This window comes from Oryx dammah, unplaced genomic scaffold (genome assembly GCF_014754425.2).
Source record: "Oryx dammah isolate SB20612 unplaced genomic scaffold, SCBI_Odam_1.1 HiC_scaffold_2, whole genome shotgun sequence".
Classification (NCBI taxonomy): Eukaryota; Metazoa; Chordata; class Mammalia; order Artiodactyla; family Bovidae; genus Oryx; species Oryx dammah.
In genome coordinates, this window is record NW_024070186.1 from 17,450,527 (window position 1) to 17,478,139 (window position 27,613).

Genomic DNA, 27,613 nt, shown 5'->3' on the forward strand with positions numbered 1-27,613 from the left:
TTATCACTCTGAATACTAATGAATAAATATTCTATCACAGGAAATTTTGCACGAGACTATGATGGGATTATTCAAAGAAATTGTCCATGCTTGGTGATATTCCTTTGAATCTGAAGCATACAGTTTGGAATGTACATAGGAGGGAGGCACAAAAGAATGGAAAGGAAAGGGCTACCAAGAATAGAGTCCCAGTCCCAGTGGAGAAAACAGTTTTGATCATCTCTGCAAGAATCAATTAACCAAAAATCTTCCTGTGGAATTTGTTTTGCTGGCAAATTGTTAGGGCCAGCCCCAAACTTCTAAGGGGTAATTTGTACAGTCTCTCTCTCAACTGCTTTGAAAAGGACCTTGGTTCAGATCCTGCCTCTGTCTTTCACTAGTGACAGTGGCTTTAAAGACAACCCATTATGACTATCGAATTGAAAAGGCAAGATTTCTTGCTGAGTTTCAGATTTAACTGAAGTTTTGGGGAAGTTACCCCAATGTATTAAAATGCCTCCTCACACACTTTAAGGTAGAATAATTAAAAAAAAAAAAGAAAACATTGAAAAAATTATTTTTAAAAACAAATTTTCACCTCAATTTCTTTTAGCTTTAGATAAACAGGTGGATTTCTACTGTAATTGTCTCCTAGAATATTTCTAGTTCTGGAATGACTTTTAAAAATTACACCCCAAATAACGACCGCCAACAGCTAAGCAGATGTCTTCAGAACCGGTGTTCCGTGGGCCTCCTCCGACACCCTCCCTTCCAGATCTCACTGCTGTCCAAACCCAGCCACTCACGTGTGGTCCTTGGCTCATCTGAACGGTAGCCATAGTTTTCATTTGCACTTTTCAGCTTTGTCCCAGCAGTGTCTTTGCTTGTCTTCACAGTCGCAGATTTCCTAGAATTAGACCATTTGAAAAAGCCAATGTTCATCAGCAATGGATGTTCGGGTCTCACTGTCCACCCAGTGCATTCACACACAAAGAACTTAACACAAGGCTGAAGTTCAGGCCCTGGCTCCTGGAGGGTGGCCAGCATCAGGATGGACTTTCATACCCACCAGGATGGCTATGTAGACTCCTGTATGCTCACACAGTCCCCTTATGGGAAGAAATGGGACTTTATCATGACAGGTCCATGGATTCCAATCCCAGGTGGTTGATACTCAATTCTCAGAAACCAGTGACTAAATAAAGAAGGGTTGGCCAGCTATGACCCAAGACCAAATCTGGGCCCCCATCTGTTTCTATAAATAGAGTTTTATTGGAACTCGTCTGCTTCCATATTGCCTGTGGCTGCTTTGCTGTTAGAGCAACAGAGTTGCGTAGCTGTGACAGAAAGCATGTGGCCCACAAAACCAAAGAGATTTACTATCTGGCCCTTCAGAGAAAAAGTCTGCCTCTGAAATAAAGCAAAAATTGGTTCTGCTTCCCAGGGTAAGGAAGTTTGGCGGTAGATATCCAAAGATTTTAAAATATTTATGCTTTACCACTATGAATTGACTATCAAGCAAGGGAAACAAGCAAGGGTGTGTGCAAATATTTACCTGAAAGGATGTTCATTCATGAGCTAATGATGATTACATACAACTTCCTTCACCAGATGTAGCGAGAAGAGATTTTAAATTGTAGCATTACATGTATTAAAATTGTCTAGTAAGATACTGAAAACTAGATACGGTTTTAACACTCCCAACAAAACCACCACTGCCTAGAAATCCCTCCCTTGACTGCATTTATAATTATGTAAATATTGCAGACATTTAAACTGATTATTATAAGTCCTTGATGTAGTTACCTTAAAAATGCTTGCAGCTATATATGGACAGCTGTGAGAAGGGCAGGAATGTTTCCATCCCTCCCCTTTGGGGTGTGAGCACTGAACACTCCTGTCTGCCTAGTCAGTTTCATTGCCTTAAGCAACCCAGCTGGTCTCGCTGTCTCCACTGCCCTGGAAGTTCCAGTAGGACCTCTGCCTGATTCTTAAAATGGTCCTCAGATCCCTAGCCATGACTTAAAGCAGGAGGGCACCAGTCATGGTACAGAGTGTCCTCTTGTGGGAAGAGTGGCAAATGCCAGACACCGAGTAAAAGTCTACTCCACTTCCCTAAGTGAGCAAGTCAAACATAGGCAGTAGGAGCCCACCTATTTTATTCTACAATTAATATCGCCCTATGAGTTGGTAACTGGCATACAGGTTTTTCAGAGTTGCCCACTTTTAGTGCCTTATTTTGAGTCATATAGTCCTAAAACCCCACAGCTGTGTGTGTTGGTTGATTTTCATTTGTTTTTATTTTCAGAAAATTGACGTGATCTCAGACTTACCTTATTTCACTTTGATAACTAGATTCTGCAAAAAAAAAAGAAAGAAAGAAAAGGAACAAAATTACATTAGCAAAATCAGGGTAGTTATTCTGAAAATAAAATCACATCAATTTTTATAGGTCCCTGATTTTAAAGACTCACATTACTGAGTGTTTGTGATCCAACAGGTATTTAGCTCCCTAACAGTGAACTACCAAATGACTTCAAACATAAGGAGAGTAGAATTCACTGTTTACTATCATAAATAGATATATTTATGATACTTGGGTACCTGAAATACAGTAGGGGCCCATTATGTACTTAGTACTGAATCTGATTCCTGAGGTTATAGAGACTGCGTTAGGTCACCATGAGGACTCTGTGTTCCCTGTCCCTGCTGTCAATCATTCAGTGCTTACCTGTCCAGACTTCGTGCCAGTGCTATGCAAGGTGTTATTTCATTTAGTCGTTACAACAATCCAAGAGGTGTTAGCATTATCTTTTTTTTTTAACAAACTAGATACTATTGCACAAGGGTAACTATGTTTTTAACAGATAAGGAATTATATTGCTTAAGCATTATAGTTCTTCATTCTAAAATACATTTTCAGTCAATATGTACCAATAGTATCCATTCATACAGTTCTGCCCACCCCTCAAAAGCTCTTGTTAAATCGCTAGTGTTTTTAGTCAATGGATTCTTGGGCTGGAAGGAATCTGGCATTTCAACATGGGGAGTAACACAGCCCCCACAGTAACCCCAGCCCATCTGGCTCTAAAACCAGTGTGCTTTGCATCTTCGCCTTCCTGTCTAGTGCCCCTATGCATCTTGCTTTATCAAGATCCAAAAAAAATATTCATTTTCCTTATTTTTGGATAATGTTCTCACTTATTTTCAGTTCTAACAACATTACTGATTGACACCTCAAATTGAACCTCAGAAGCAATCTTATTTGAGTTGGAGGGGAGAGATTGGTCTCCCCGTGGTGACAGAGGATGCTGTTGTGTTCCAGCCAGGTTCAGTCTGAAGGAGAGGGACCCCTGGTCCCACTGCTCTAGAAGCATGGATTCCCAAAGCCTCCAGGCCATGCTGAGTGGGGTCCCCAGCCATCCTCAGTCAGTCCCCAGAAACCAGGAACAGCACTGAGAATTCTTCAGGCATCAAAAAAGCAGAGCACCAGAAAAATTTTTTTTGTTTTTATTTACTTATTTTTTTGGCCACACCATGTGACATGCAAGATCTTAGTTCCCCAACCAGGGATTGAACCTATGCCACCTGCATTGGGAGCCCAGAGTCTTAACCACTGGACCACCAGGGAAGTTTCTTGAAAATACTTTTTAAAATTCTTGAATTTTAACAGTTTAAAGCATGGAAATAATTATCATGTGGAAATGCTTTGCTGGATCCTCTACATTTATGTCAAGGTGAAGTATAGTGTCCACTGTGAATCAGCTTTTCAGAGATAGATAAAATCTAGGACAGATCATGTAAACTTTTATTATGTTAATTTATTTAATTCTCCTAACCAGTCTCTGGGCTTCCATGGTGGTTCAATGGTAAAGAATCCACCTGTAAAGCAAGAGACGTGACTTCGATCCCTGGGTTGAGAAGATCCTCTGGAGGAGGAAATGGCAACTTACTCCAGTACTTTTGTCTGGGAAATCCCACGGACAGAGGAGCCTGGTGGGCTACAGTCCATGAGGTCACAAAAAGTCAGACGTGACTTAGCAACAACAACAGCAACAACCAATCTCTAGGATAGGACTTATCTTCATTTGTAAATGAGGAAATTAAGAATCAGAGGATCTCTGGGTGCACAATCCATGTGGACCAGACCTTCTTATTAGGCTGGTGTGGAGTAGACAAAAGCCTAGGAGATGCAGAAGTCCAAATAACCAGAATGTTCTTCAACCATACCACAATAGCTAATATCAAAAATAATAATCTGAAGACAACAAGCAAGCCTAGTCTGTTTTGAATTAAAATTTAAGTTATCCATAGTTTTCATTAAAATTCATTAATAATGCATCTGTGACATACAGGATAACTCCCAAGGAAAAACAAATTTCCATCAAATATGGGTCAACAAGAGTTCACTACTTTTCATTTCTGTTTCCTAGAGAATAAAAGTATGTTGTTGTTTAGTTGCTAAGTCCAGCTCTTTTGCAACCCCACAGACTGTAGCCTGCCAAGCTCCCCTGTCCATGGAATTCTCCAGGCAAGAGTACTGGAGTGGGTTGCCATTTCTTTCTCCAGGGGATCTTCCGAACCCAGGGATCGAATCCATATCTCCTGCATTGGCAGGTGACTGGGCCACCACAGAAGTCTGAATAGAGGTATAGCACAGAGGTAATTCTCCAAGGACAAACTAAACCCATACAGGAGCTAAGTCTAGGCAATTAGCCCAGTTAAGACAGCACAATGCACGTCACGTGAAATATCTCACGAAGAGAGCTAGTCCAAGTGAAAGAGATAGATAACATGGTGCCTGGCAGACATGCAGAAAGTGCTCATCAAATCACATAGTGCTAGTAAAATTAAAAGCACAATTAAATTGACATGTACCCAGACATCAAAACTCTGACTTTAAGAAACAAATTCAAATATTCAAATAGGAGTAGATGAAGGTTTTAGGAGAGAAAGAAAGACAAAGATGGACACACACTCAACACTTGGGTAGTCCTGAGTGGTATCTTGAGGTACCCCTTGGGTAGTCCTGAGTCCATACAACAAAGTGCCTGTGGTTTCCAAAACCATGAACTAACTCCCACCCCAACATTGATTAACTCACCCCGAGGTTGAGCCTGCCCCCAGACAAGGCCACTGCCTTCACATATCTTGGCGTATCTCAAAAAACTTCATTTAAAAGATGTGTACTTATATTTATTAATTTTATTTGTACTATTTTTGTTAACAGAAGACCATGTTTTTCTTTCTACCACTGCATCGATATTCACCTAGAAAAGGAGAGTCAGAATCCTACAAAATAGAAAATAATCTTTTGATGTGCTTAGATAGTTGGATATTATTTTAGAAAGAAAAAACAGCATAGCCTCTGAATGACACATCAAAATAGCCTTATATCTTTGCAAATAATGAAGTAGGAAATGGAAACCCACTCCAGTCTTCTTGCCTGGAAAATTCCACGGGCACGGGGGCCTGGCAGGCTGCAATCCGTGGGGTCTCTTGCAAATAAACACACAACCATCTCTTAACCTTCTCAGGGTGTGAAGATCTGTCTTCCTTGAGGGGTTGGCTCAGGCTTCCTTCCATGAGGAAGTCCTTTCCTTCTCTACTAATTTCATGCATTTCCTTTCAAAGACTCTAAAAGCCAATGTATCTTTTGAAAGAGCAGATGAGCTAATGAACTACAAATCCTTGTACCAAAAATTTAAAAACACATACAAATCTATGTGAACAAAAGTAAATTACCTTCTTTCTCTGTCCTGGAGACACAGCAGCAGAATATTATAATCAGAACAATGATCAGGATCAAAAGCAATGACAATGATACAGCAAGTAGAACTATGGCCCAGGTAGGCAACGATGTACCTGGTTTATCAATACTGTCTATAAGGTAGAAAGGAGAAAAAGATATATTTTAGTGATGCTTGTCGTTGTCAAGGGTATGTAATCACTGAATCCGCCACACTATAAATTAGAATACATTCTCCAACAATGTTGTAACTATTGGATCTGCTACAGCCAGATGTCAGAGGCCAAGTTTTCCCTTCAGTGTGATTTAAATATTCAATGTTCTACAGTATCTTCCATTACTGCCTCATCCATTTATTGTTACCAATAAATACCTGCCTAGTAACACGTCCAAACATTCTCTGGTCAACGCCTCTAACATTCCTGAGAGGTGGATAAGCTAGGCTGTGCCACTCCCTAAGGTTGGGACAGTGGTTTCCATGCTCTGATATCATTTACTTACTCAAGAAATGCTTATTGACCAGATACATGCCCAGGAGTAGGATTGCTGGATCAAAACCCTAATTTGAAAAGAAACACACAGCCCTTTGTTCACAGCAGCACTATCCACAACAGCTAGGACTGGAAGAAAGCTAAATGTCCATCGACAGATGAATGGGTAAAGAAGATGTGGTACACAATGGAATACTAGTCAACCACAAAAAAGAGCGAAATAATGCCACTGGCGGCAGCATGGGTGGACTTAGAGATTATCACATGAAGTGAAGTAAGTCAGAGAGAGAAAGACAAATATCATATGATATCATTTATATGTGAAATTTAAACTAAGCACAACTGAACATATTTACAAAATGGAAACAGACTGACAGCTTCAAACACAAACTTAATAGTTACCAAAGGGGAGAGGGGGTGGAGGAGGGATGAATAAGGAGTTTGGGAATAGTGGATACAGACTATTACACATAGAATGAACAGACAATAAGGTTTACTATATCGTACAGGGAAATATATTCAAAATGCCCTGTGATAAACCATATACCACCTGATGTGAAGAGCTGACCCATTGGAAAAGACCCTGATGCTGGGAAAGACTGAAGGCAGGAGGAGAAGGGGATGACAGAAGATGAGATGGTTGGATCGCATCACCGACTCAATGGACATGAGTTTGAGCAAGCTCTGGGAGTTGGTGGTGGACAGGAAAGCCTGGCGTGCTGTAGTCCATGGATCACAAAGAGTCGGACACGACTGAGCAACTGAACTGAACTGACCTATTCAGTGTTTCATGTCTGCCTCATCACCAATTTATTTTCAGGAATGGAAACAACTGAAAAACTCTTGGAGTTGCTATTATCTTATTTACGTTAATGTATCCAGAAGTACTATAACATTGTAAAGGTGTTTCCCCGCAGAAAGTAATGACAATGATGATGTGGTTTCCAAGTTGTTCATGCCAAAGACATGTTCCTTAGAAAGAGTTTTGATGTACGCAGCTTTAAATAGGGTTCTGAAACCATGATCATGCAAAATACATTGTACTAATTAAGCAAGCCAGAAGTAGTAAGAAAATCTGTAATTATTCTAGAAATGTCTAGACAATTTTAAAAAGTGCAATCAAAACAAAAAGGAGAGCTGGGGACAGAAAGAAAGAGACAAGAAAAGCCATTTTGATTTTTCATGGCCATGTCCTAGTGGGCCCTTTCCTATACATGTGATATCATTGTCTAAATTGAAATTTAATCTAATTTAAATTACATACAATTATATACAATTACATACTCAGCACCAGTCATACCAGCACATTTCAAGGGCTCAGTTGCCCCAAATAAAGTACCTTACCTTCATCAGGGAGAGTCCAGTGGGATCACACCACCTTCCCAATATTTCCCTGATGGCTAATAAATGCATGAAAAAATGTTCAACATTGCTCATTATTACAGAAATGCAAATCAAAGCCACAATGAGGTAACACCTCACATTGGTCAAAATGGCCAGCATCAAAAAATCTACAAACAATAAGTGCTTAGAGACGGTGTGGAAAAAAGGGAACCCTCTTGCACTGTTGGTGGGAATGTAAATTGATCAGCCATTATGGAGAACAGTATGGAGATTCCTTTAAAAACTAGGAAGAAAACTACCATATGACCCAACAATCCCACTTCTGGGCATATACCCTGAGAAAACCATAATTGAAAAAGACACATGTACCCCAATATTCATTGCAGCACTATTTACAATAGCTAGAACACGGAAGCAACCTAGATGTCCATCGACAGATGAATGGATAAAGCAGCTGTGGTACATACATACAATGGAATATTACTCAGCCATAAAAAGGAACACTTTTGAGTCAGCTCTATGAGGTGGGTGAACCTAGAGTCTATTACAGAAGTAAGTCAGAGAGAGAAAAACAAATATCATATACTAGCACATAAATATGGAATCTAGAAAGATGGCACTGATGAATCTGTTTGCAGGGTAGCTTCCCTGGTGGCTCAGATAGTAAAGCATCTGCCTGCAATGCGGGAGACCTGGGTTCAATTCCTGAGTTGGGAAGGTCCCCTGGAGAAGGAAATGGCAATCCACTCCAGCACTCTTGCCTGGAAAATCCAATGGACGGAGGAGCCTGATAGGCTACAGTCCATGGGGTCGCAAAGAGTCGGACATGACTGAGCGACTTCACTCAATGGAGATGCAGACATAGAGAACAGATTTATGGACATAGTGGGGGAAGGAGAGGGTGGGCCAAACTGAAAGAGTAGCATGGAAACAAAAGTTTTAAAAATTACCATATGTAAAATAGATAGTGGATGGGAATTTGCTGTATGACACAGGGAACTCAAACCCCATGCTCTGTAACAACCTAGAGGGGTAGGACAGGATGGGAAGTGGGAAGGAGGCTCAAAAGGGAGGAGACATATGTATACCTATGGCGATTCATGTTGATATATGGCAGAAACCAACACAATATTGTCAAGCAATTATCCTCTAATTAAACATAAATTTAAAAAACAATTTTATAACAACATGTTTAGGTTGATCTGTTTAAATGTGAATTGCTATTCAAGAAAGTCTGCCACTCAACTCTGGGTGCTTGGGTAGCATCTCATTGTAAATGTGTGCTATTTTATTAGATATCAGTCATTAGAAAAATATTAAAACAACAGACTTTCTAGGAAGAAAAATAGGATTTGCTTGTAAATCAATGGTCTCCCCACACTTTAGAACCAGAGATTATAGCTGAAAAATGTCTCTTGGATTTTCTTACTTAGAGTTTTCCTTGAAATCATAGTTTCAAAGTTAAAGGCTCAGAGTAAGTTGCATGAGTGGTTATAGATGATCACTAATGCTTTGGTGAGAAGGCAATGGCACCCCACTTCAGTACTCTTGCCTAGTAAATCCCATGGATGGAGGAGCCTGGTGGGCTGCAGTCCATGAGGTCACTAGGAGTCGGACACAACTGAGCGACTTCACTTTTACTTTTCACTTTCATGCACTGGAGAAGGCAATGGCAACCCACTCCAGTGTTCTTGCCTGGAGAATCCCAGGGACAGGGGAGCCTAATGGGCTGCTGTCTCTGGGGTCATACAGAGTCGGATACAACTGAAGCAACTTAGCAGCAGCAGCAGCAATGCTTTGGTGTCGACCTCTGGGTGCTGACTTCTGGATGAGCAATGATTCCACTGCAGAATAATCCACAGACTTATCTCAAAACAAGCGCTGAAATCCAGAGAACTCTGAATTCTGAAGAACTATTTAATATAAAAAGACATTTGCCTTTTGTCCTTCATGCAAAGCATCTCTGCATTACCTGTGATGGCTTTTTAGTATTTCTTTCTTTTTGAAACATCTCATATTCAATGCAGCCTTAAATGTCTGTGAACTTGGCCACTATAAGGTCCATTCTTCCTACACTTCTGCTCCTATCTAAACTAGATTGTCCCCACAAAGACTGTGTCTTATTCTCCTTATACCCCAAGCAACAGGCATATTAAAATTGGGCATGTTGAACCAATGAATCAATCGATGGATGGATAGAAGGATGGATGGACGGATGAAAAGACTGTTTCCTTCTGACTCTGCATGGAGAAGAGAAATCTGTACACTACCCTGTCAGCTGCAGCTGAGCCAGAACTGGGACTCACCTTTCTCCTCATATTGAGATGCTTGGACAAGGATTACGGGACTTTAGAAAAGTCAAAACTAATATCTATCTCCACATCAGCCACCATTCTTCTGAGGTAAGCTGGGACAGATAGAGGTAAAAAGAGATTTATCCCCCCCAAAAATGAAGGGGGAAGTAACAGAATTATCACTCCCCATATCATCCTCCCTAGCCCCATAAATGGAGCTTTAAAACAAGTCAATCCTTAAATTAGGAGTTTGGGATTAACATATCAGTCAGTCACTTCAGTCACTCAGTCATGTCGACTTTTTGCAACCCTGTGGACTGCAGCACGCCAGACTTCCCTGGCCATCACCAACTCGCGGAATTTACTCAAACTCATGCCCATTGAGTTGGTGATGCCATCTAGCCATCTCATCCTCTGTCATCCCCCTTTCCTCCCACCTTCAATGTTTCCCAGTATCAGCATCTTTTCAAATGAGTCAGCTCTTCAGATCAGGTGGCCAAAGTATTGGAGTTTCAGCTTCAACATCAGTCCTTCCAATGAACACCCAGGACTGATCTCCTTTAGGATGGACTGGTTGGATCTCCTTGTAGTCCAAGGGACTCTCACGAGTCTTCTCCAACACCACAGTTCAAAAGCATCAATTCTGTGCTCAGCTTTCTTTATAGTCCAACTCTCACATCCATACATAACCACTGGAAAAAACTTTGACCATAGCCTTGACTAGATGGACCTTTGTTGGCAGAGTAATGTCTCTGCTTTTTAATATGCTGTCTAGGTTGGTTATAACTTTTCTTTCAAGGAGTAAGCGTCTTTTAATTTCATGGCTGCAGTCACCAGCTGCAGTGATTTTGGAGCCCCCCCACCAAAAAAGTCTATCACTGTTTCCACTATTTCCCCATCTATTTGTCATGAAGTGATGGGACTGGATGCCATGATCTTAGTTTTCTGAAAGTTGAGCTTTAAGCCAACTTTTTCACTCTCCTCTTTCACTTTCATCAAGAGGCTCTTTAGTTCTTCACTTTCTGCCATAAGGGTGGTGTCATCTGGCTATCTGAGGTTATTGATAATTCTCCTGTCAATCTTGATTCCAGCTTGTGCTTTCTCAAGCCCAGTGTTTCTCATGATGTATTCTGCATATAAGTTAAATAAGCAGAGTGACAATATACAGCCTTGATGTACTCTTTTTCCTATTTGGTACCAGTCTGTTGTTCCATGTCCAGTTCTAACTGTTGCTTCCTGACCTGCATGCAGATTTGTCAAGAGGCAGGTCAGGTGGTCTGGTATTCCCACCTCTTTCAGAATTTTCCAGTTTGTTGTGATCCACACAGTCAAAGATTTTGGTATAGTCAATAAAGCAGAGATAGATGTTTTTCTGGAACTCTCTTGTTTTTTCGATGATCCAGCGGATGTGGACAATTTGGTCTCTGGTTCCTCTGCCTTTTCGAAAACCAGCTTGAACATCTGAAAGTTCATGGTTCATGTATTGTTGAAGCCTGGCTTGGAGAATTTTGAGCATTACCTTACTAGCGTGTGAGATGAGTGCAGTTGTGCAGTAGTTTGAGCATTCTTTGGCATTGCCTTTGTTTGGGATTGGAATGAAAACTGACCTTTTCCAGTCCTGTGGCCACTGCTGAGTTTTCCAAATTTGCTGGCATATTGAGTGCAGCACTTTCACAGCATCATCTTTCAGGATTTGAAATAGCTCAGCTGGAATTCCATCACCTCCACTAGCTTTGATCATAGTGATGCTTCCTAAGGCCCACTTCACTTCACATTCCAGGATGTCTGGCTCTTGATGAGTGATCACATCATCATGATTATTTGGGTAGTGAAGATCTTTTTTGTACAGTTCTTCTGTGTATTCTTGCCACCTCTTCTTAATATCTTCTGCTTCTGTTAGGTCCATACCATTTCTGTCCTGTATTGAGCCCATCTTTGCATGAAATGTTCCCTTGGTCTCTCTAATTTTCTTGAAGAGATCTCTAGTCTTTCCCATTCCACTGTTTTCCTCTATTTCTTTGCACTGACCACTGAGGAAAGCTTTCTTATCTCTCCTTGCTATTCTGCATTCAAATGGGTATATCTATATACAAAATAGATAAACAACAAGGACCTACAGTATAGCACAGGAAACTATACTCAATATTGTATAATAACTTAGGGAAGATAATCTGTAAAAGAATATATACCTGGATCACTGTGCTAACACAACATTGTAAATCATCTACACTTCAATTTGAAAAAATAAAAATGAGATAAAATACAGTATATGGTCAAAAAACAAGCCAGTCCCTTAACGTCAGTCACATCCAGAGAGTAACATCACTCGTCCCCTTGCTCCACAGAAAGCAGACTCCCAAACATCACCTGAAATGTTTGCTGTGCTCATAATTCAGAGCCAGCTTCCTCGATGCCAAGTCAGGGGTCTGTAATGGTACCCCAGGTGATTCTGAGGCAGGTGGTTGGTGATCCACACTTTGAGAATCCCTGGGTGCAGTCAAGATGTAAACATTTCCCAAGCAAACTGCCACATTCCAGGGAACCCCGATATTCTCCCTCCCACTGATATGATGACAAAATTATTAAACCCAAAACTGCTTTAGGATATTCACACTCTATCCACTCTTCAGAAGCCTTGTGACTTAGAGAGCTTCAGGCTCCGTGTCAACAGAACCAATCAAATTTCATGGCCACCGTGTGCCTATGCTCCCTTTAGCCTTAGGTTCACATGTTAGTAACAATTCTCACCCCACCAGGCTGTTCAGAAACTCAAGAGGCACAGATCAAAGTGCCAAACACTGTGAGGTCCAGTGTATATGTTCCAGATTGCAGTGCTCATCTTAAATTCGGCCTGATGAACTCTTTTTACAAACTGAAGTTTGAAAAGAATAGGAGTTTTATAAGAAGGGAGCCAGCAGAGGTGGGTCTGGTTCAAGATTCGAGAGAAAGACTTGAAATTCTTACTGGAAAAAGTCAACACACTGTTGACTTACTCAAACGCTCTATCAGGGGTGTTTCCTTTGCTGTTGGAAAAAACTCTCAGCATGCCAACTTGGGTCAGCTGTTTCTTAGCATGACAATCTTCCCCCTAATCTTGCAAAGCAAGATAACCCTAGGGAGGGCCTATTTGAAGGAAGGGAGGCCACCTCGCTGGCATGGGAAACAGAATCAAGAAAGAGAGAGGGTGATATTGCACCCTGCCTGCCTCTTGTGTCCCTTAATTTAACTACCAACTTCAAAAGAGGGATGCTTGTACTCACCTAAAAGCCCCAGGCTCTCACCAACATGGCAACTTACCTCAGGAACCACACGGCTCAGATTTTTGCTTTCTATTGGCTGTTACCTCGCTACACTGGGGTCAAATCTCCCACGGAGTTTCCCACCTAAGAAAGACTTATGCCCTCTCTCTGCTCCAGGGGAAAACCATGGGGTGTGCGTTATAAACAGATGTAATTTAGGATTGGAGCCACACAGAAGAAACTTCCTTCAGTTCAGTTCAGTCACTCAGTCATGTCCAACTCTTTGCAACCCCATGGACTGTATCATACCAGGCCTCCCTGTCCATCACCAACTCCCGGAGCTTCCTCAGAGTCATGTCTATTGAGTCAGTGATGCCATCCAACCATCTCATCCTCTGTCAGCCCCTTCTTCTCCACCTTCAATCTTTCCCAGTATCAAGGTCTTTTCTAGTGAGTCAGTTCTTCACATCGGGTGGCCAAAGGATTGGAGTTTCAGCTTCAGCATCAGTCCTTCCAGTGAACACCCAGGACTGATTTCCTTTAGGATGGACTGGTTGGATCTCCTTGCAGTCCAAGGGACTCTCAAGAGTCTTCTCCAACACCACAGTTCAAAAACATCAATTCTTCGGTGCTCAGCTTTCTTTATAGTCCAACTCTCACATCCATACATGACTACTGGAAAAACCATAGCCTTGACTAGACGGACCTTTGTTGGCAAGGTAATGTCTCTGCTTTTTAATATGCTGTCTAGGTTAACCATAGCTCTCCTTCCTTACTTAAATAATAACTTTTAATTGATATCACAGTATGTATATATATGTACGCACATGCATATATGTCACAGGTATCTATGTTTAGCATGAGGCTAATTTTTAAATGAACAAGGCTTCCTTGGTGACTCAGTGGTAAAGAATCCACCTGCCAATGCAAGAGATGACGGTTCAATCCCTGGGTCAGGAAGACCCCTGGAGAAGGAAATGGCAACCCACTCCAGTATTCTTGCCTGGAAAATTGGATGGACAGAGGAGCCTGGCCAGCTACAGTCCACTGGGGTCTCAAAAGAGTCAGACACTGCTGAGCAACTAAACAACAATTTTTAAATGAGCACATTTATAGTGGGTTGAAAGAGAAACAATAGTCTTATACTGATAAAATGAAAATCATGACATGGAACAGAAAACACAATCTTGGAATGATCTCATCCATTACCCAACCCCTTCATCGTTCAAATAAAACACTCAGGATAAAGCTCCATTAAAGGTTAGCCAAGGGCGCTCAGAGCAGGGGAGCCCCAGAGTCTCTGACTCTTTATTCTGCCACATTGGGTCTCTAATCTGGAAAATTCCTGCCTGGAAAGTTGCAGCTCGGGTCCTATAAGAATCAGGAACTCTCAGTGGACACCAGTCCCTGATTTGTGTCTTAGCGAAGAGTGTGGGCACAATGATTCAAGATGGAAAGAAGATTTGCGGGTATGGATGGATATACTATGGGCTTCTCTGGTGGCTCAGGTGATAAAGAATCTGCCTGCAAAGGAAGAGACCCAGGTTCGATCCCTGGGTATACTATACCTGTTACCCACAAACAGTGACTAAGTAAGGTTACCTCCAAGATCAACGCCACATGCCTTCCTCCCTATATTCCCTCCCATAACTGCCTGCACACAAGGACTGAAAGACTGAATTTACAGTGTGACTTTAATCTCAGCTCCGAGATTGTCCTTTTCCCATCTGTGAAGAAAAGGAAAATAGATCCCAGGTGCTCTCACAGAAGTGCTCAGAGTTTTAAAAGGGCACATAGACTTTCTCAAAACTAGCAGAATGACTGCAAAATGTCACTACCAGACTGTGCAAAATATGCTCCTATGTGGGCCAGAACGGACATGGGAGATCACTGAATCCACAAAATAAATGAGAACCGTGGCTCACTCTCCTGTCCTGTAGGCTCTGGTGCAGGCACTGGGTGTTTAAAGCCACTTACTTCTCATACCAATAACCACCCTAGATGGTAGGGATTATTATTATTATCTGTTTCACAGATGAGAAAACTGAGGCTCAGAGAGGTTAAGTCACCTGCCTCATGTCACACTGTGAGTAAGAAGGCAAGCTGGGAATTGAGTCCACGCTGTCTGGCATCAAATCTGTGAAGAGTAGCATCTGATGAGGCTGGGCTGGGAGGCGGGGCCGTAGAAAGGTTCCATTTCAGTACCTCCTAATCCTGCTTGCTCAGTAATTTGGGAGCTTTTCAAAATAATAATAATAAATGCTGACTTCCAGATTCTACACAGACTGAGACAGAACTCTGGGGTGGGGCCTGAGAATCAGCATAAGTGTTAAAGCTCCCTTAACAAGCAGCCAAGGAGGGGAAATGTGTGTCCTAATCTCTTCCCTGCCCCTCATTTTACCCATAAGAAAACTATACCACGAAGGCATAGGACTGGCCCAAGTCACACAACTAGTGCCCAAATTCCAACAAAGACGGTCACACCCACCACTCTTGTCTGCTCTCAAAAGGACCACGTCCCACAGAACTCAGATCTCACCAGGAATCACCACAGTCTACAAGGCAATCATGTGTCCTAAAACTATGGCTTTACTTGCACAGTCTACAGCCTGAACACTTGTAAGTTTGTGGAGAAAATGACCGAGGCGGTCAGACAGAGGGTTGAGGGAGCTTGGCCCAAGGCAGGAGTCGGGGGAGCTTTCACCTTCTTGCTGTCTGTACGTCTGTGATCTTAAAGTCTGTATTACCTCTATAATCAAGAAAATCAATTTAAAAAGACACCAGCATGTGCCTTTCAATATGCTTTTCTTTATAGAATCAATAAGCACTTCATGCAAACTTTTGGCTTAAACTCATCAAGCTTCCTAAGCTGTCAATGTCACTTTCCTCAAGGGCTCAAAAGGATTACCCCCAAAATGAACACTAACTCCTTGCACTTTTAGGAAATGGGTGACAGGACTGATGTTTTTATCTGATTCCTGAGGAAGCCTGAACAAGCACAGCCTCGAGCATTCTCGGCTCTTCATAAACATGGCTTGGCTTCCAGAAGCCAACTCCCCTAGCCCAGGTGGTAACAAGGTCTTCAGCTACTAAAACTTGCATAAAACACACAACACACCACCAGGCACCAGCTGCTCTCGATCTTGATGAATAATTTAGAAACAAATTACCCATCTCCAAATGAGTCCAATAAAATGGGACTCATTGAAACATACCCATCATGCTCTCCTCTGTGAAGCTGTTGGAACTCCAGATGCCATAATTAAGCCTGCTCACTTCACTGGTCCTGGGCTAAGAAGAATTCAGCTGAATTAAACCCCATCAAGGGAAAGTGAATGCCCCTTGCCCTTTCCCTACAAAAGACAAACTTTGCAGACAAGCTCATCTCCAGATCCATTTCTACAAGGCATCATCAGTCAGACCAGAGCTCTTTGTTGCATTATTGCCTTAATAAAGTGTGTGGTTTGAACAGTTTCGTTCCATTTGGTGCTAATAGAACTTTCTTTTCAATCTTCCCTTTCAAACCCTGGACCATACTTTGTCACATTTAAATTGCCTGAAAGCAAGGGATTTCTGTGTGTTGATTTTATATCCTGCAACTTTATTCATTGATTAGCTCTAGTAATTTTCTGGTGGAGTCTTTAGGGTTTTCTATGTAGAGGATCATGTCATCTGCAAACAGTGAGAGTTTTACTTCTTTTCCAATTTGGATTCTTTTTATTTCTTTTTCTGCTCTGATTGCTGTGGCCAAAACTTCCAGAACTATGTTGAATAGTAGTGGTGAAAGTGGGCACCCTTGTCTTGTTCCTGACTTTAGGGGAAATGCTTTCAATTTTTCACCATTGAGGATAATGTTTGCTGTGGGTTTGTCATATATAGCTTTTATTATGTTGAGGTATATTCCTTCTATTCCTGCTTTCTGGAGAGTTTTTATCATAAATGGATGTTGAATTTTGTCAAAGGCCTTCTCTGCATCTATTGAGATAATCATATGGCTTTAATTTTTCAATTTGTTAATGTGGTGAATTACATTGATCGATTTGCGGATACTGAAGAATCCTTGTATCCCTGGGATAAAGCCCACTTGGTCATGGTGTATGATCTTTTTAATGTGTTGTTGGATTCTGATTGCTAGAATCTTGTTAAGGATTTTTGCATCTATGTTCATCAGTGATATTGACCTGTAGTTTTCTTTTTTTGTGACATCTTTGTCAGGTTTTGGTATTAGGGTGATGGTGGCCTCATACAATGAGTTTGGAAGTTTACACCATTTCACACCAATCAGAATGGCTGCGATCCAAAAGTCTGCAAGCAATAAATGCTGGAGAGGGTGTGGAGAAAAGGGAACCCTCTTACACTGTTGGTGGGAATGCAAACTAGTACAGCCACTATGGAGAACAGTGTGGAGATTCCTTAAAAAATTGCAAATAGAACTGCCTTATGACCCAGCAGACCCACTGCTGGGCATACACACCGAGGAAACCAGAATTGTAAGAGACACATGTACCCCAATGTTCATTGCAGCGCTGTTTATAATAGCCAGGACATGGAAACAACCTAGATGTCCATCAGCAGATGAATGGATAAGAAAGCTGTGGTACATATACACAATGGAGTATTACTCAGCCATTAAAAAGAATACATTTCAATCAGTTCTAATGAGGTGGATGAAACTGGAGCTGATTATACAGAGTGAAGTAATCCAGAAAGAAAAACACCAATACAGTATACTAACACATATATATGGAATTTAGAAAGATGGTAAGGATAACCCTATATGCAAGACAGCAAAAGAGACACAGATGTGTAGAACAGACTTTTGGACTCTGAGGGAGAGGGAGAGGGTGGGATGATTTGGGAGAATGGCATTGAAACATGTATACTACCATGTAAGAAATGAATCGCCAGTCTATGTTTGATACAGGATACAGGATGCTTGGGGCTGGGGCACGGGGATGATCCAGAGAGATGATATGGGGTAGGAGGAGGGAGGGGGGTTCAGGATTGGGAACTCATGTACACCCGTGGCAGATTCATGTCAATGTATGGCAAAACCAATACAATATTGTAAAGTAAAATAAAGTAAAAATTAAAATTAAAAAAATAAAAAATAAATTGCCTGAAAGCAAGCTGGGTTGGCTCCTTGGAGAGATGGTCAATTCCAGGCCAGAACAGGGGAAATGAGAAGAAAATTTGGAACATCTTAATGAGCCAAGTACTCAGAAACTAAGAGGGACACGTCAGGACACCAGAGCCAGCTGGAAAGTATTCCCCCTGGTCAAAATTAGAATATCAAATGGATAGTGATGGGAGTAAATTACAATGTATTGGATAAAACTGAGTCCACACCAAACTGTAAAAAAATAAAAAGGAAGAAAGAGACAGCAATGTCTCTTCTTTGAAGAAGAATGTGTGTGCTCATTTATTCAGTCATGTCCAACTCTTTGTGACTCCCTGGACTGTAGCCTGCCAGGCTCCCTGTCCATGGGATTATCCAGGCAAGAATACTGGAGTGGGTTGCCATTTCCTACCACAGGGGATCTTCCCAACCCAGGGATGGAACCCACGTCTCTTATGTCTCCTGCACCAGCAGGCAGATTCTTTATCACTGTGTCACCTAAGACACCCATTACAGAAAAGCGACAACTAAAAAATATAGAAAAATGGTAGAACCAGAAAATCATTCTTTTACAGCCACCAAAGAAATAAGTGATTTGGGCAATGACTTATCCATGAATGCAAATATTATTAGGTGAAAGACTGTCAAGAAACAGATATTCACACAGTATTTGTAGATTACATATTAATTATAAAAGCTAAAATGTACCTTTCCAATAGAAAAATCTGGGGGATGTTGCTTTAATCAGATGATCAAACTTATTACCAGTAATCAAGAAAACTGGCATCATGTGCCCACATGACACTACTCATAACTTGGCAAAAATATTTGACCTTCATCAAGTATGTTGGGAAAACTCAGACAAATCCATACTGAAAGGCTTCTTGCAATAAAGGTCTGGATCCTTCAAAGACGTTTTTATCAGAAAAGACAAAAGAGGTGGGAGGACCACAAGATATTAACGGAGAGCAAAGAAGACATGACAACCAAAGGTACATGGTCTTTAGCTGGATACTGGCTTGGGGGAGAAACATCTAGAAAGGACAGTGGGAGAAATTTGAATATGAACTGAATATTGTATAATAGTATTGTATCAATATTAAAGTTCCTGACTTCCAAGAACATTGGGGTTAATTAGAATGGCCTTGTTCTTATGATACGTATGCTGGGGTATTTAGGGGTAAAGTGTCATAAAATCTCCAAGCAAATCTTAAATGGGAAAGAAGGAAAGAAGGGAAGGAAGGAAGGAAAGAGAGAGAGAAAAAAAAATTGTAAAAAGAATGAGGGAAGGATGGACAGAAGATAGGGAGGGGGAAGACAAGGATGGAGGGAGCGAAAGAAAAGCTGAGAGAGAGAAGCAAACGTGAGAAGATGTTCACATCTGTTGTGTCTAAGTGAAGATACATTGGTACTCCTTGTACCATTCTTGCAACTTTTCTAAAGGTTTTTAATTGTCCAAACTAGCAAGAAAAGCAAGTTAGGTTTGAATTCTAGCTTCCTCTTCATATGTAGTCTTAGTAGGAAATAAGCTAAATTCTTTGGAGTCTCATAAGCTGAAATAAGTTAACCCTGACTTAAAACCAAAACATACACACACACACACACACACACACAGATCTCTGTGATCTTTACCATCAAAAAGACAGATATTCACAGAAGCAGGTCAAAGCTCTGGTGGTCCTGAACTCCCATTTCTGTTGGCAATCACCAGCTGGAGCTGGTCCACCTGCTCTGTGTGGCTGGGGCATGCTGTCTGATTCCTAACAAGCCCCTATAATCTGTCTCCTACCTGACACGTGTATTCACACATGCTTTCGTTTTTGTTGTCTGCATGGTCTCTGGGGATGTCTGAGTTGGAGACAAGGGCCAGACATCAAGAGTGTGGGCTTGTGCTGGTACTACACTGGGGATTATTACCTGCAGTGTAAAGTTCAGGATAACAGGATCTAAACACATTAGGCTCTAAATGGCTTTTCACAGGTTCACAGAGACATCATCTGTTGTGCAGTGAATTGTCTCTCCCCAAGCTTCCCAGGTGGCACTAGTGGTAAAAAAAAAAAACCCACCTGCCAATGCAGAAGACACAAGAGACCTGGTTTCAGTCCCTGGGTCAGGAAGATCCACTGGAGGAGGGCATGGCAACCCACTCTAGTATTTTCACCTGGAGAATCCCGTGGACAGAGAAGAGAGCTACAGTTCAAAGGGTTGCAAAGAGTTGAAAAGGACTGAAGTGACTTAGCATGCACACACACACAAAATTCATTTGTTAAAGTCCTATCTTCTAGAGCCTCAGAATGTGACCTTGTTTGGAAACAGTGTTGTTGAAGATGGAATTTAGTTAAGATGAGGTCATACTGGATAGAGTGGCCCCTTATCCAATATGACTGGTGTCTTTATTTTTTAAAAAAGGGAGGGGGCAGAGTTTGGACACAGCCACATATACAGGGAGAACATCATGTGAAGACAAAGGCAGAGATCAGTGTGATGCAGTGTCCATAAGCCAAGGGACACCACAGATGGCCAGCAAACCACCAGAAGCTGTGTTATAGGGAAGAGCCAATTACAGCTCCATTTGGATCTGTTTCTTTAACCTTTCTTCCTGTTGCTTTTGTTCACTGAAAAGACACTGCCCATATAAAGTGGCCTGCCTCAGGAAACCCTGCCCCTATGCCTGAATATTAAACCAAAATGCCTTTGTTCGGGCCCCTGTCCATCTGTGGGTGGCAAGATGAAAGAAATAAACACATCCCCTTCCTGAGGATTGCCATTCTAGGAGATATTTGCAAGATTAATAGCCTCTTTACTTTGTTTCCTCACCTCCCCCAATCTCTGTTCTATAAAAGAACCTGGCATCCAGACCCCAATAAGATGGTTATTTTGAGGCATTAGTCTGCCACCTTCTCAGTCAGCTGACTTTCTGAATAAAGTCGTATTCCTTGCCTCAATATCTCATCTCTTGGATTTATTCAGCTGTGTGCAACGAGCAGAGTGACCTTGGATTCAGTAACATCTGGGGGAGAGGTCTGGAACAGACTGGTCCTCAGAAGAAGCCAATCGTGTTCACACCTTGATCTCAGACACCCAGCCTCCAGAGCTTTGAGAGAAACCACGCCTGTTGTTTAAGCACCCAGTCTGAGGTTACACAGCCCCAGGACTCTCACACACCTTCCAGGGCTTCTCACAGAGGGAGGGCAGAGTGGACTGGAGGGCAGAGTGGACAGGTAAGCAGATTCGACACACCCTGGCAAGGCACACCTCTGCCATCTACTATAAACATGGACATGTTCCAAACAATGCTCCCCCGTCATCTCATCTTTAGAGCAGGAATATAACAGCATCCACTCATGAGAAAGCTGTGCAGGTTAATTTGGTTAATATTTGAGAACCACTTAAACTAGTGTATTTAAAGAGGAGATAGATCGTTTGGTATGTATACATATAGCTGATTCACTTAACTGTACAGCAGAAACTAACACAACATTTTAAATCAGTATACACCAATAAAAATTTTAAAAAATAATAAAGTGAAACACTGAGCTGCAAAAAAAGTCTTTACTTAATAAGCAATATGTAGTGCTGTTTTTTATTTTTATTATTGTTATTATTAATCTTGCTATGGCCGTAACTTTGTTCCAAACTTTGGAAGATCTTAAGTGAAGATGTTTTCATAGTGGGAAGAGTTATGGAACATGGGAGAACTCGTCCAGGCTTTGGGATCCCTCTGTGCCATCAGCATATGACCTGGAACAAAGTGTAGTCCTTCTCTGCGCCTTCTTTCCTTTCACTTTTCCAAAATGTAGGTGTGAAGGCAAACCTCCAGCCCCCACCCTTGTGCTTTCTGAGCTCAAGCAGGTCCAGAGAGGCCCCATGAAGATGTGTGGTCAGAGTCTGGCATTTGCCAAGGACCCTGTTGATGATGGCATCATCAACACAGTGAACATGTACTTGAGCAAACTCCAGGAGATAGTGAAGGACAGGGAAGGCTGGCGTGCTGCAGTCACGGGGTCACGGAGTTGCAAAGAGTCTGACATGACAGTGACTGAACAACAAGGACCCTACAGCAGATTCTCTTTGGATCTAAATTTTAAACTTATGTCATTTTGTACATTTTTTTTAAATGCATAGACCTGGTACTTTCAGATACACTGTGGATTTGCTGTGTAAAAAAATGATCCCTTACACAATGCTTGGGGCTGGTTCATGGGGATGATCCAAAGAGATGATATGGGGTGGGAGGTGGGAGGGGGGTTCAGGATTGGGAACTCATGTATACTTGTGGTGGATTCATGTCAATGTATGGCAAAACCAATACAGTATCGTAAAGTAAAATAAAGTAAAAATAAAAATTAAAAAAAAAATGATTGCTCCTAATTCCACTAAGATTGGAAGGAATCCCTGAGAAAATGCACACCCTCCTAAAAAATTAGAAGAATTCCTTTCCTATTGGCACAGGGGATGGGATCAGACAGGAACAACAGATGAGAGCTAGAGAAAAACACTGAATTCAAGAATTTATATCTGAAAATGCTGTTTTATAAGCAGTTGTCAAGATTCTCAGTGATTTCCATATGTAAGAAGAAAAGAGAGAAACACTTGAAGAGGGAGTTTAAACGTGAAATCACAAGGTCAAGAAGCTGACACATGTCTTTTGTCTCCATTACTATCCCTTCCTGAGATCAAGGTCACCATACGATTTTCCTGGGCATCGTTGATTAAGCAGCACAGTACATAAAATGTAAAGCATGCAATAATAATTCACTTTGTATGAAGCAAAAGTCTTCACTTACCCAAGGGAGGCTGAACCACAGTGAGATTGACAGTTACAGACTCACGGACATCCAGCCCCTTCATCTCAGCCACACAAGTCACAGTGCCATTGCCCTGCGGTGTCAGAGCAAGGACGCTCACGGCACTTTGAAGGTCCTCGGGCTCCGGGACGGAATAATAGCTCGAATGGCTCACGGGAACCCCTATCTCCCAGGAAAGATCTGGGAGCGTGGTCCAGTTCAGTGCACGGCAAGTCACATTACAAGGCTTATCCTCAATGACTACAAGGCTGCCTTCAGGAATGAGCAACTGCCCCATGACTAAAGGAGAAAAGAAAAATGATCGAGGGAATGATCATGCCTCTCAGGGCCAGATTTTTCCAAAAATTTTCCTTTAGATCACATTGCATGAGCACTGTCTTCCCCAGCCCAAATTGACTGTGTCTATCCGGAAACCATAAGTCAGGTTTGATCTGTGTATTTAGTTTACACCCGTCGGGTTCCTAGAAGAAGGGGAGGTGGCTCACCAGAAAATATAGATTCCAGAGAAGATGAATAAATAGAAAATCAGGATCCAGGGACTTGGGAAGCATACGGGAAGCATACTTAATTTAAACACTTGTGTTCTCTTTCAACACATAATTTTCTTCTGTTAGTTTTGATTGCATTTCTTCTTTCTGTTCTATTTCATTTGTCTAGAATCCCTATTATATGCATATAGAAACCCTGGGATTCATTCTTCATGTGGTAATCTATATATATCTCTATTTAATTGTATTCTTTCACAAATTCTTGGAAAATTTTAGGGGCTTGTCTTTCATCTTCACTGATCATTTATTTTGTTGTTAATTATAACAAATCTGTAGTTCACATCTTTCCATGTTTTTTCATTTTTTCACTTAAGGGTTTTTTTTTTAATTGTCTTAAAGCAATCTTCTCTGACTGACTGTTACTACCTTTTGAAAATATCCTTGTTAAATTTCACAGGCAATAAACAATAAGCATTTTCTTTAAAAAAAAATCAGGATCCAGGGAAATATAAATTACATAGGAAAGAGGGGATGAATGTGCCCACCACAGAGGGCTACAGGATCACTGCAGCAGAGTTGCAAACTTGTTCTGGGCTGCCCTAAGAACCAATGCAAAAAGGGAAAGAATCTTTACATTCTTTTCATTGTAGAGAGAACACTTCTCAGAGTTTCATGATGGAAGCAAGTCTCTCCTGGCCTTTCTTTGATCAATCAGATTCATTTTTCTTTATTTTTGGACAACACATTTAAAAATATAATTTCCTATGATGTTGCCTTAAAATATTTTTCTAGGTACAAATTAGATACAAATCTAATCTAATCATGGAAGTAACTACCTTAAATCCTGTATCAAAATATACTAGATCAATTATTTTAAAGTTTTTAGTAAAGACTCCCTTGCATATGCCAGGGCTCACACTGCAAATAACCCATCTGAAAATAGCACTTGTATGTGCTACTATTACTAAAATAACCTGAGGATTGGCCCCGGAAAGACACAGCCTTAGTGAATTACATAGACATTGAAACATTCAAATTAAAATTTCCTAAAACTCCCTCTCACATTTTATAATGGAAAAAACACTGGACTAAGAATCAAAGAATCTGTTCTGGATCCTGACTTTCCCACAAAATTGTCATCACCTTGGGCAGATCACTGAAATTCTCAGGCTCTCTTTTTACTACCTGGTGAGCAAGAGGCTTTAACTTAGATCAGTGGTTCCCAAACATTTTGGTTTTAGTACCTTTCATACTCTTAAAAATGGCTGAGGATGCCAAAGACCTTTGGTTTAAGTGGGGTCTATCTATATTTCCCATATTTGAAATTAGAATTAAATATTTGCTTATTTTCAAACACATATTTTAAAATAACATTAGTAACCCATTACTTCCTAGATGGCTCAGAAGATAAAGAATCTGCCTGCAATGCAGAAGGCTCCAGGCTTCATCACTGGGTCAGGAAGATCCCCTGGAGTAGGGAATGGCTAACCACTCTAGCATTCTTGCCTGGAGAATTCCATGAACAGAGGAGCATAGTGGACTATAGTCCAAGGGGTCACAAATAGTCAGACACAACTGAGCAACTAACACTTTTGCTGGTTAATATGGATTAACATATTTTTATGAAAATATATTTTAACCCAAAATAAATTTAGTAAGAAAAATGACACTGTTTTCTATTTATGCAAATCTCTTTAACATCATGTGGCTGCCTTCAATCTGTTGCCATATATTGTTTTCTTTGGATTATATAAAGAGAATATGAAAATCTAACTTCACACAGATATATGGTTGGAGTGGTAAGGAAGCTTTTCAGATAATCATGGCTATTCTTTAATACTACACCAAAATTTGACAAGTAGTGTTTTCTTAAAGTTTATTTACACTATGGAGGGCTTCCCTGGTGGCTCAGATGGTAAAGAATCTGCCTGCAATGCGGGAGACCTGGGTTCAATCCCTGGGTTGGGAAGATCCCCTGGAGAAAGGAATGGCTACTCACTCCAGTATTTTGACCTGGAGAATTCCATGGACAGAGGAACCTGGCTGGCTACAGTCTATGGGGTTGCAAAAAGTCATACACAAATGAGCAACTTTCACACACACTGTATACTGAAACCATACAAATAAACTTTTATTCCGTTACATTAGAACTCATTGCTCTATCTGGCACTTTGAATGTATCTTTTATCCTTGCATGATTTTGTATCATACATCAGCCACTTGGAAAATGCCGGTCCACTCAATTATACAGACCTTCCCAGTGTACAGTGGGAAACTCCCTGTACACTCATGACAACATATGAGAAAGGCAATAACATCTTAATATGACTATGGAAACATGTATTCTCATAAACCACCCTGAAAGAACCTGGGAAGACGCTGGGGAGTTTCCAGACTAGACTGAACGGAATCAGCTCTGAAAGCCCTTCTTACTCTGAAATGTTAGATTTTCCATTAGTTCTTTCTTGAATAGTGTCTTAAAGTAAGTGAAGCACATTAGCTATCTCAAGGATTTCTGTAAATATAGTGAGAGAGGAACGGATTTGCCCCTCTGCAGGCTGCAGGGGTTTGTGCTTATTCTTTTCATTTCATTCATTGCTTCATGATGGAGGTGTTTAAGAAGACAGGAGCTGAGGAGGAATACTACTGCTTTAGTGATCTTGTACTCCAGTCTTAGTGGCCCTCAAAACACCGGAGGTCTAGATTTCAGTGTGTGATTAATTGGTGGACTGGGCAGTAAATAGACAAACTCAATCTGAAGCATTTTCTTTTTCAGTATGTATACGTGATCCACTTTTTCCCACTCATGGGCTTTCACAAAGGTCATCCAGCGGTGTGAAAAACACTTTTCACAAGGTGATAGCTAAAGCATCCACATAGATTTTGGATGACTCAACAGGCAGTTATGTAAGCTCTCTTTATTTTTCTTGTGGATACACGGGAAGGGGAAAAAAACACGCTTTTGAAGTGAACTGAATGAAGTGCCATTCAGATCATTACAATCAGGATAAATGGATGCAATTCTGTCTCAATCTGTGGGTTCCTTCCACGCGATCTTGGGGAAGACTGTAACTTCCCTAGATGCTTGTTCTTCCATCTGTGTTAAAAACCAAAAGCTACAGTAATTATCAACATAAAAAAATGCATGTTTGCAGTATTCAGGCAACTTTATAGATTCATAGCTTCAGGCAAGATGCTATAAAACCACATGGATTTAAGAATCTGATATGCCATAAGCATAGCAACAGTAAGTCTTGCCTTTGACCCTGTTTCCTTGATCCAGAGGTATTTCTCCATTTTGCCTGTTTTCTACAGAACTTCAAAGCACATCTCACATGGCACCTGCTCCCTGGAACCCACCTAGAATACTTCATTGAGTCTCTCACCTCCCTTCATACTTTGAATCTGACCTTGTCTCCCTCTCATTGCACTGGCCAGCATCTACATTGCACCACTGCTGTTTATACCCTTGCATTATCCACTTTGTTGTTGTTGTTGTTGTTGTTGTTTTTCAGTCACTCTGTCGTGTCTGACTCTTTGTGACCCCATGGACTGCAGCACACCAGGCTTCCCTGTCCTTCACCATCTCCTGGAGCTTGCTCAAACTCATGTCCATTGAGTCAGTGATTCCATCCAATCGTCTCATCCTCTGCCAACCCCCTTCTCCTCCTGCCTTCAGTCTTCCCCACCACCAGGGTCTTTTCTAATGAGTCGGCTCTTCGTATCAGGTGGCCAAAGTACTGGGGCTTCAGCTTCAGCATCAACTCTTTTTAAAAAAAAATATTTATTTGGCTGTGTTGGGTCTTAGTTGCTGCACACAGGATCTTTGTTGCAGCCTGCAGGATCTTTCATGTGGCACACAGATTCTGTAGTTGTGGCAGGCAGACTTAGCTGCTCTGTGGCATGTGGGATTTTAGTTCCCTGACCAGGGATCAAACCCAAGTCTTCTCCTTCACAAGGTGGATTCTAAACCACTGGACCACCAGGGAAGTCCCTATCTACTCTTCTTGAATTCTTAAGGATAGGATTGTGTCTTATTGCACTTACCTTTGAGTCTTCCTTAAATGCCTAATGCAGTGGCATGCCCCTATTGGGAACACAA

At 41.3% G+C, this 27,613-nt stretch overlaps 1 protein-coding gene across 4 annotated transcripts in view; it reads right to left on the reverse strand.

The window, feature by feature from the left end:
- The window catches only part of IGSF5 (immunoglobulin superfamily member 5), a 54,929-nt gene that overhangs the window by 11,790 nt on the left and 15,526 nt on the right, over positions 1-27,613 (reverse strand). Inside the window, exons 5-8 of one of the 4 annotated variants that reach the window (XM_040232301.1) lie at positions 23,003-23,302; positions 5,725-5,862; positions 2,313-2,337; positions 786-886 (exon numbers count right to left, since the gene is read on the reverse strand). In XM_040232301.1, the coding sequence (XP_040088235.1) occupies positions 786-886; positions 2,313-2,337; positions 5,725-5,862; positions 23,003-23,302 (564 nt within the window). Of the gene's footprint in view, positions 1-785; positions 887-2,312; positions 2,338-5,724; positions 5,863-23,002; positions 23,303-25,670; positions 26,609-27,613 lie in introns of those variants that run through there. The other 3 variants (XM_040232311.1, XM_040232319.1, XM_040232328.1) reach the window with 3 other exon arrangements.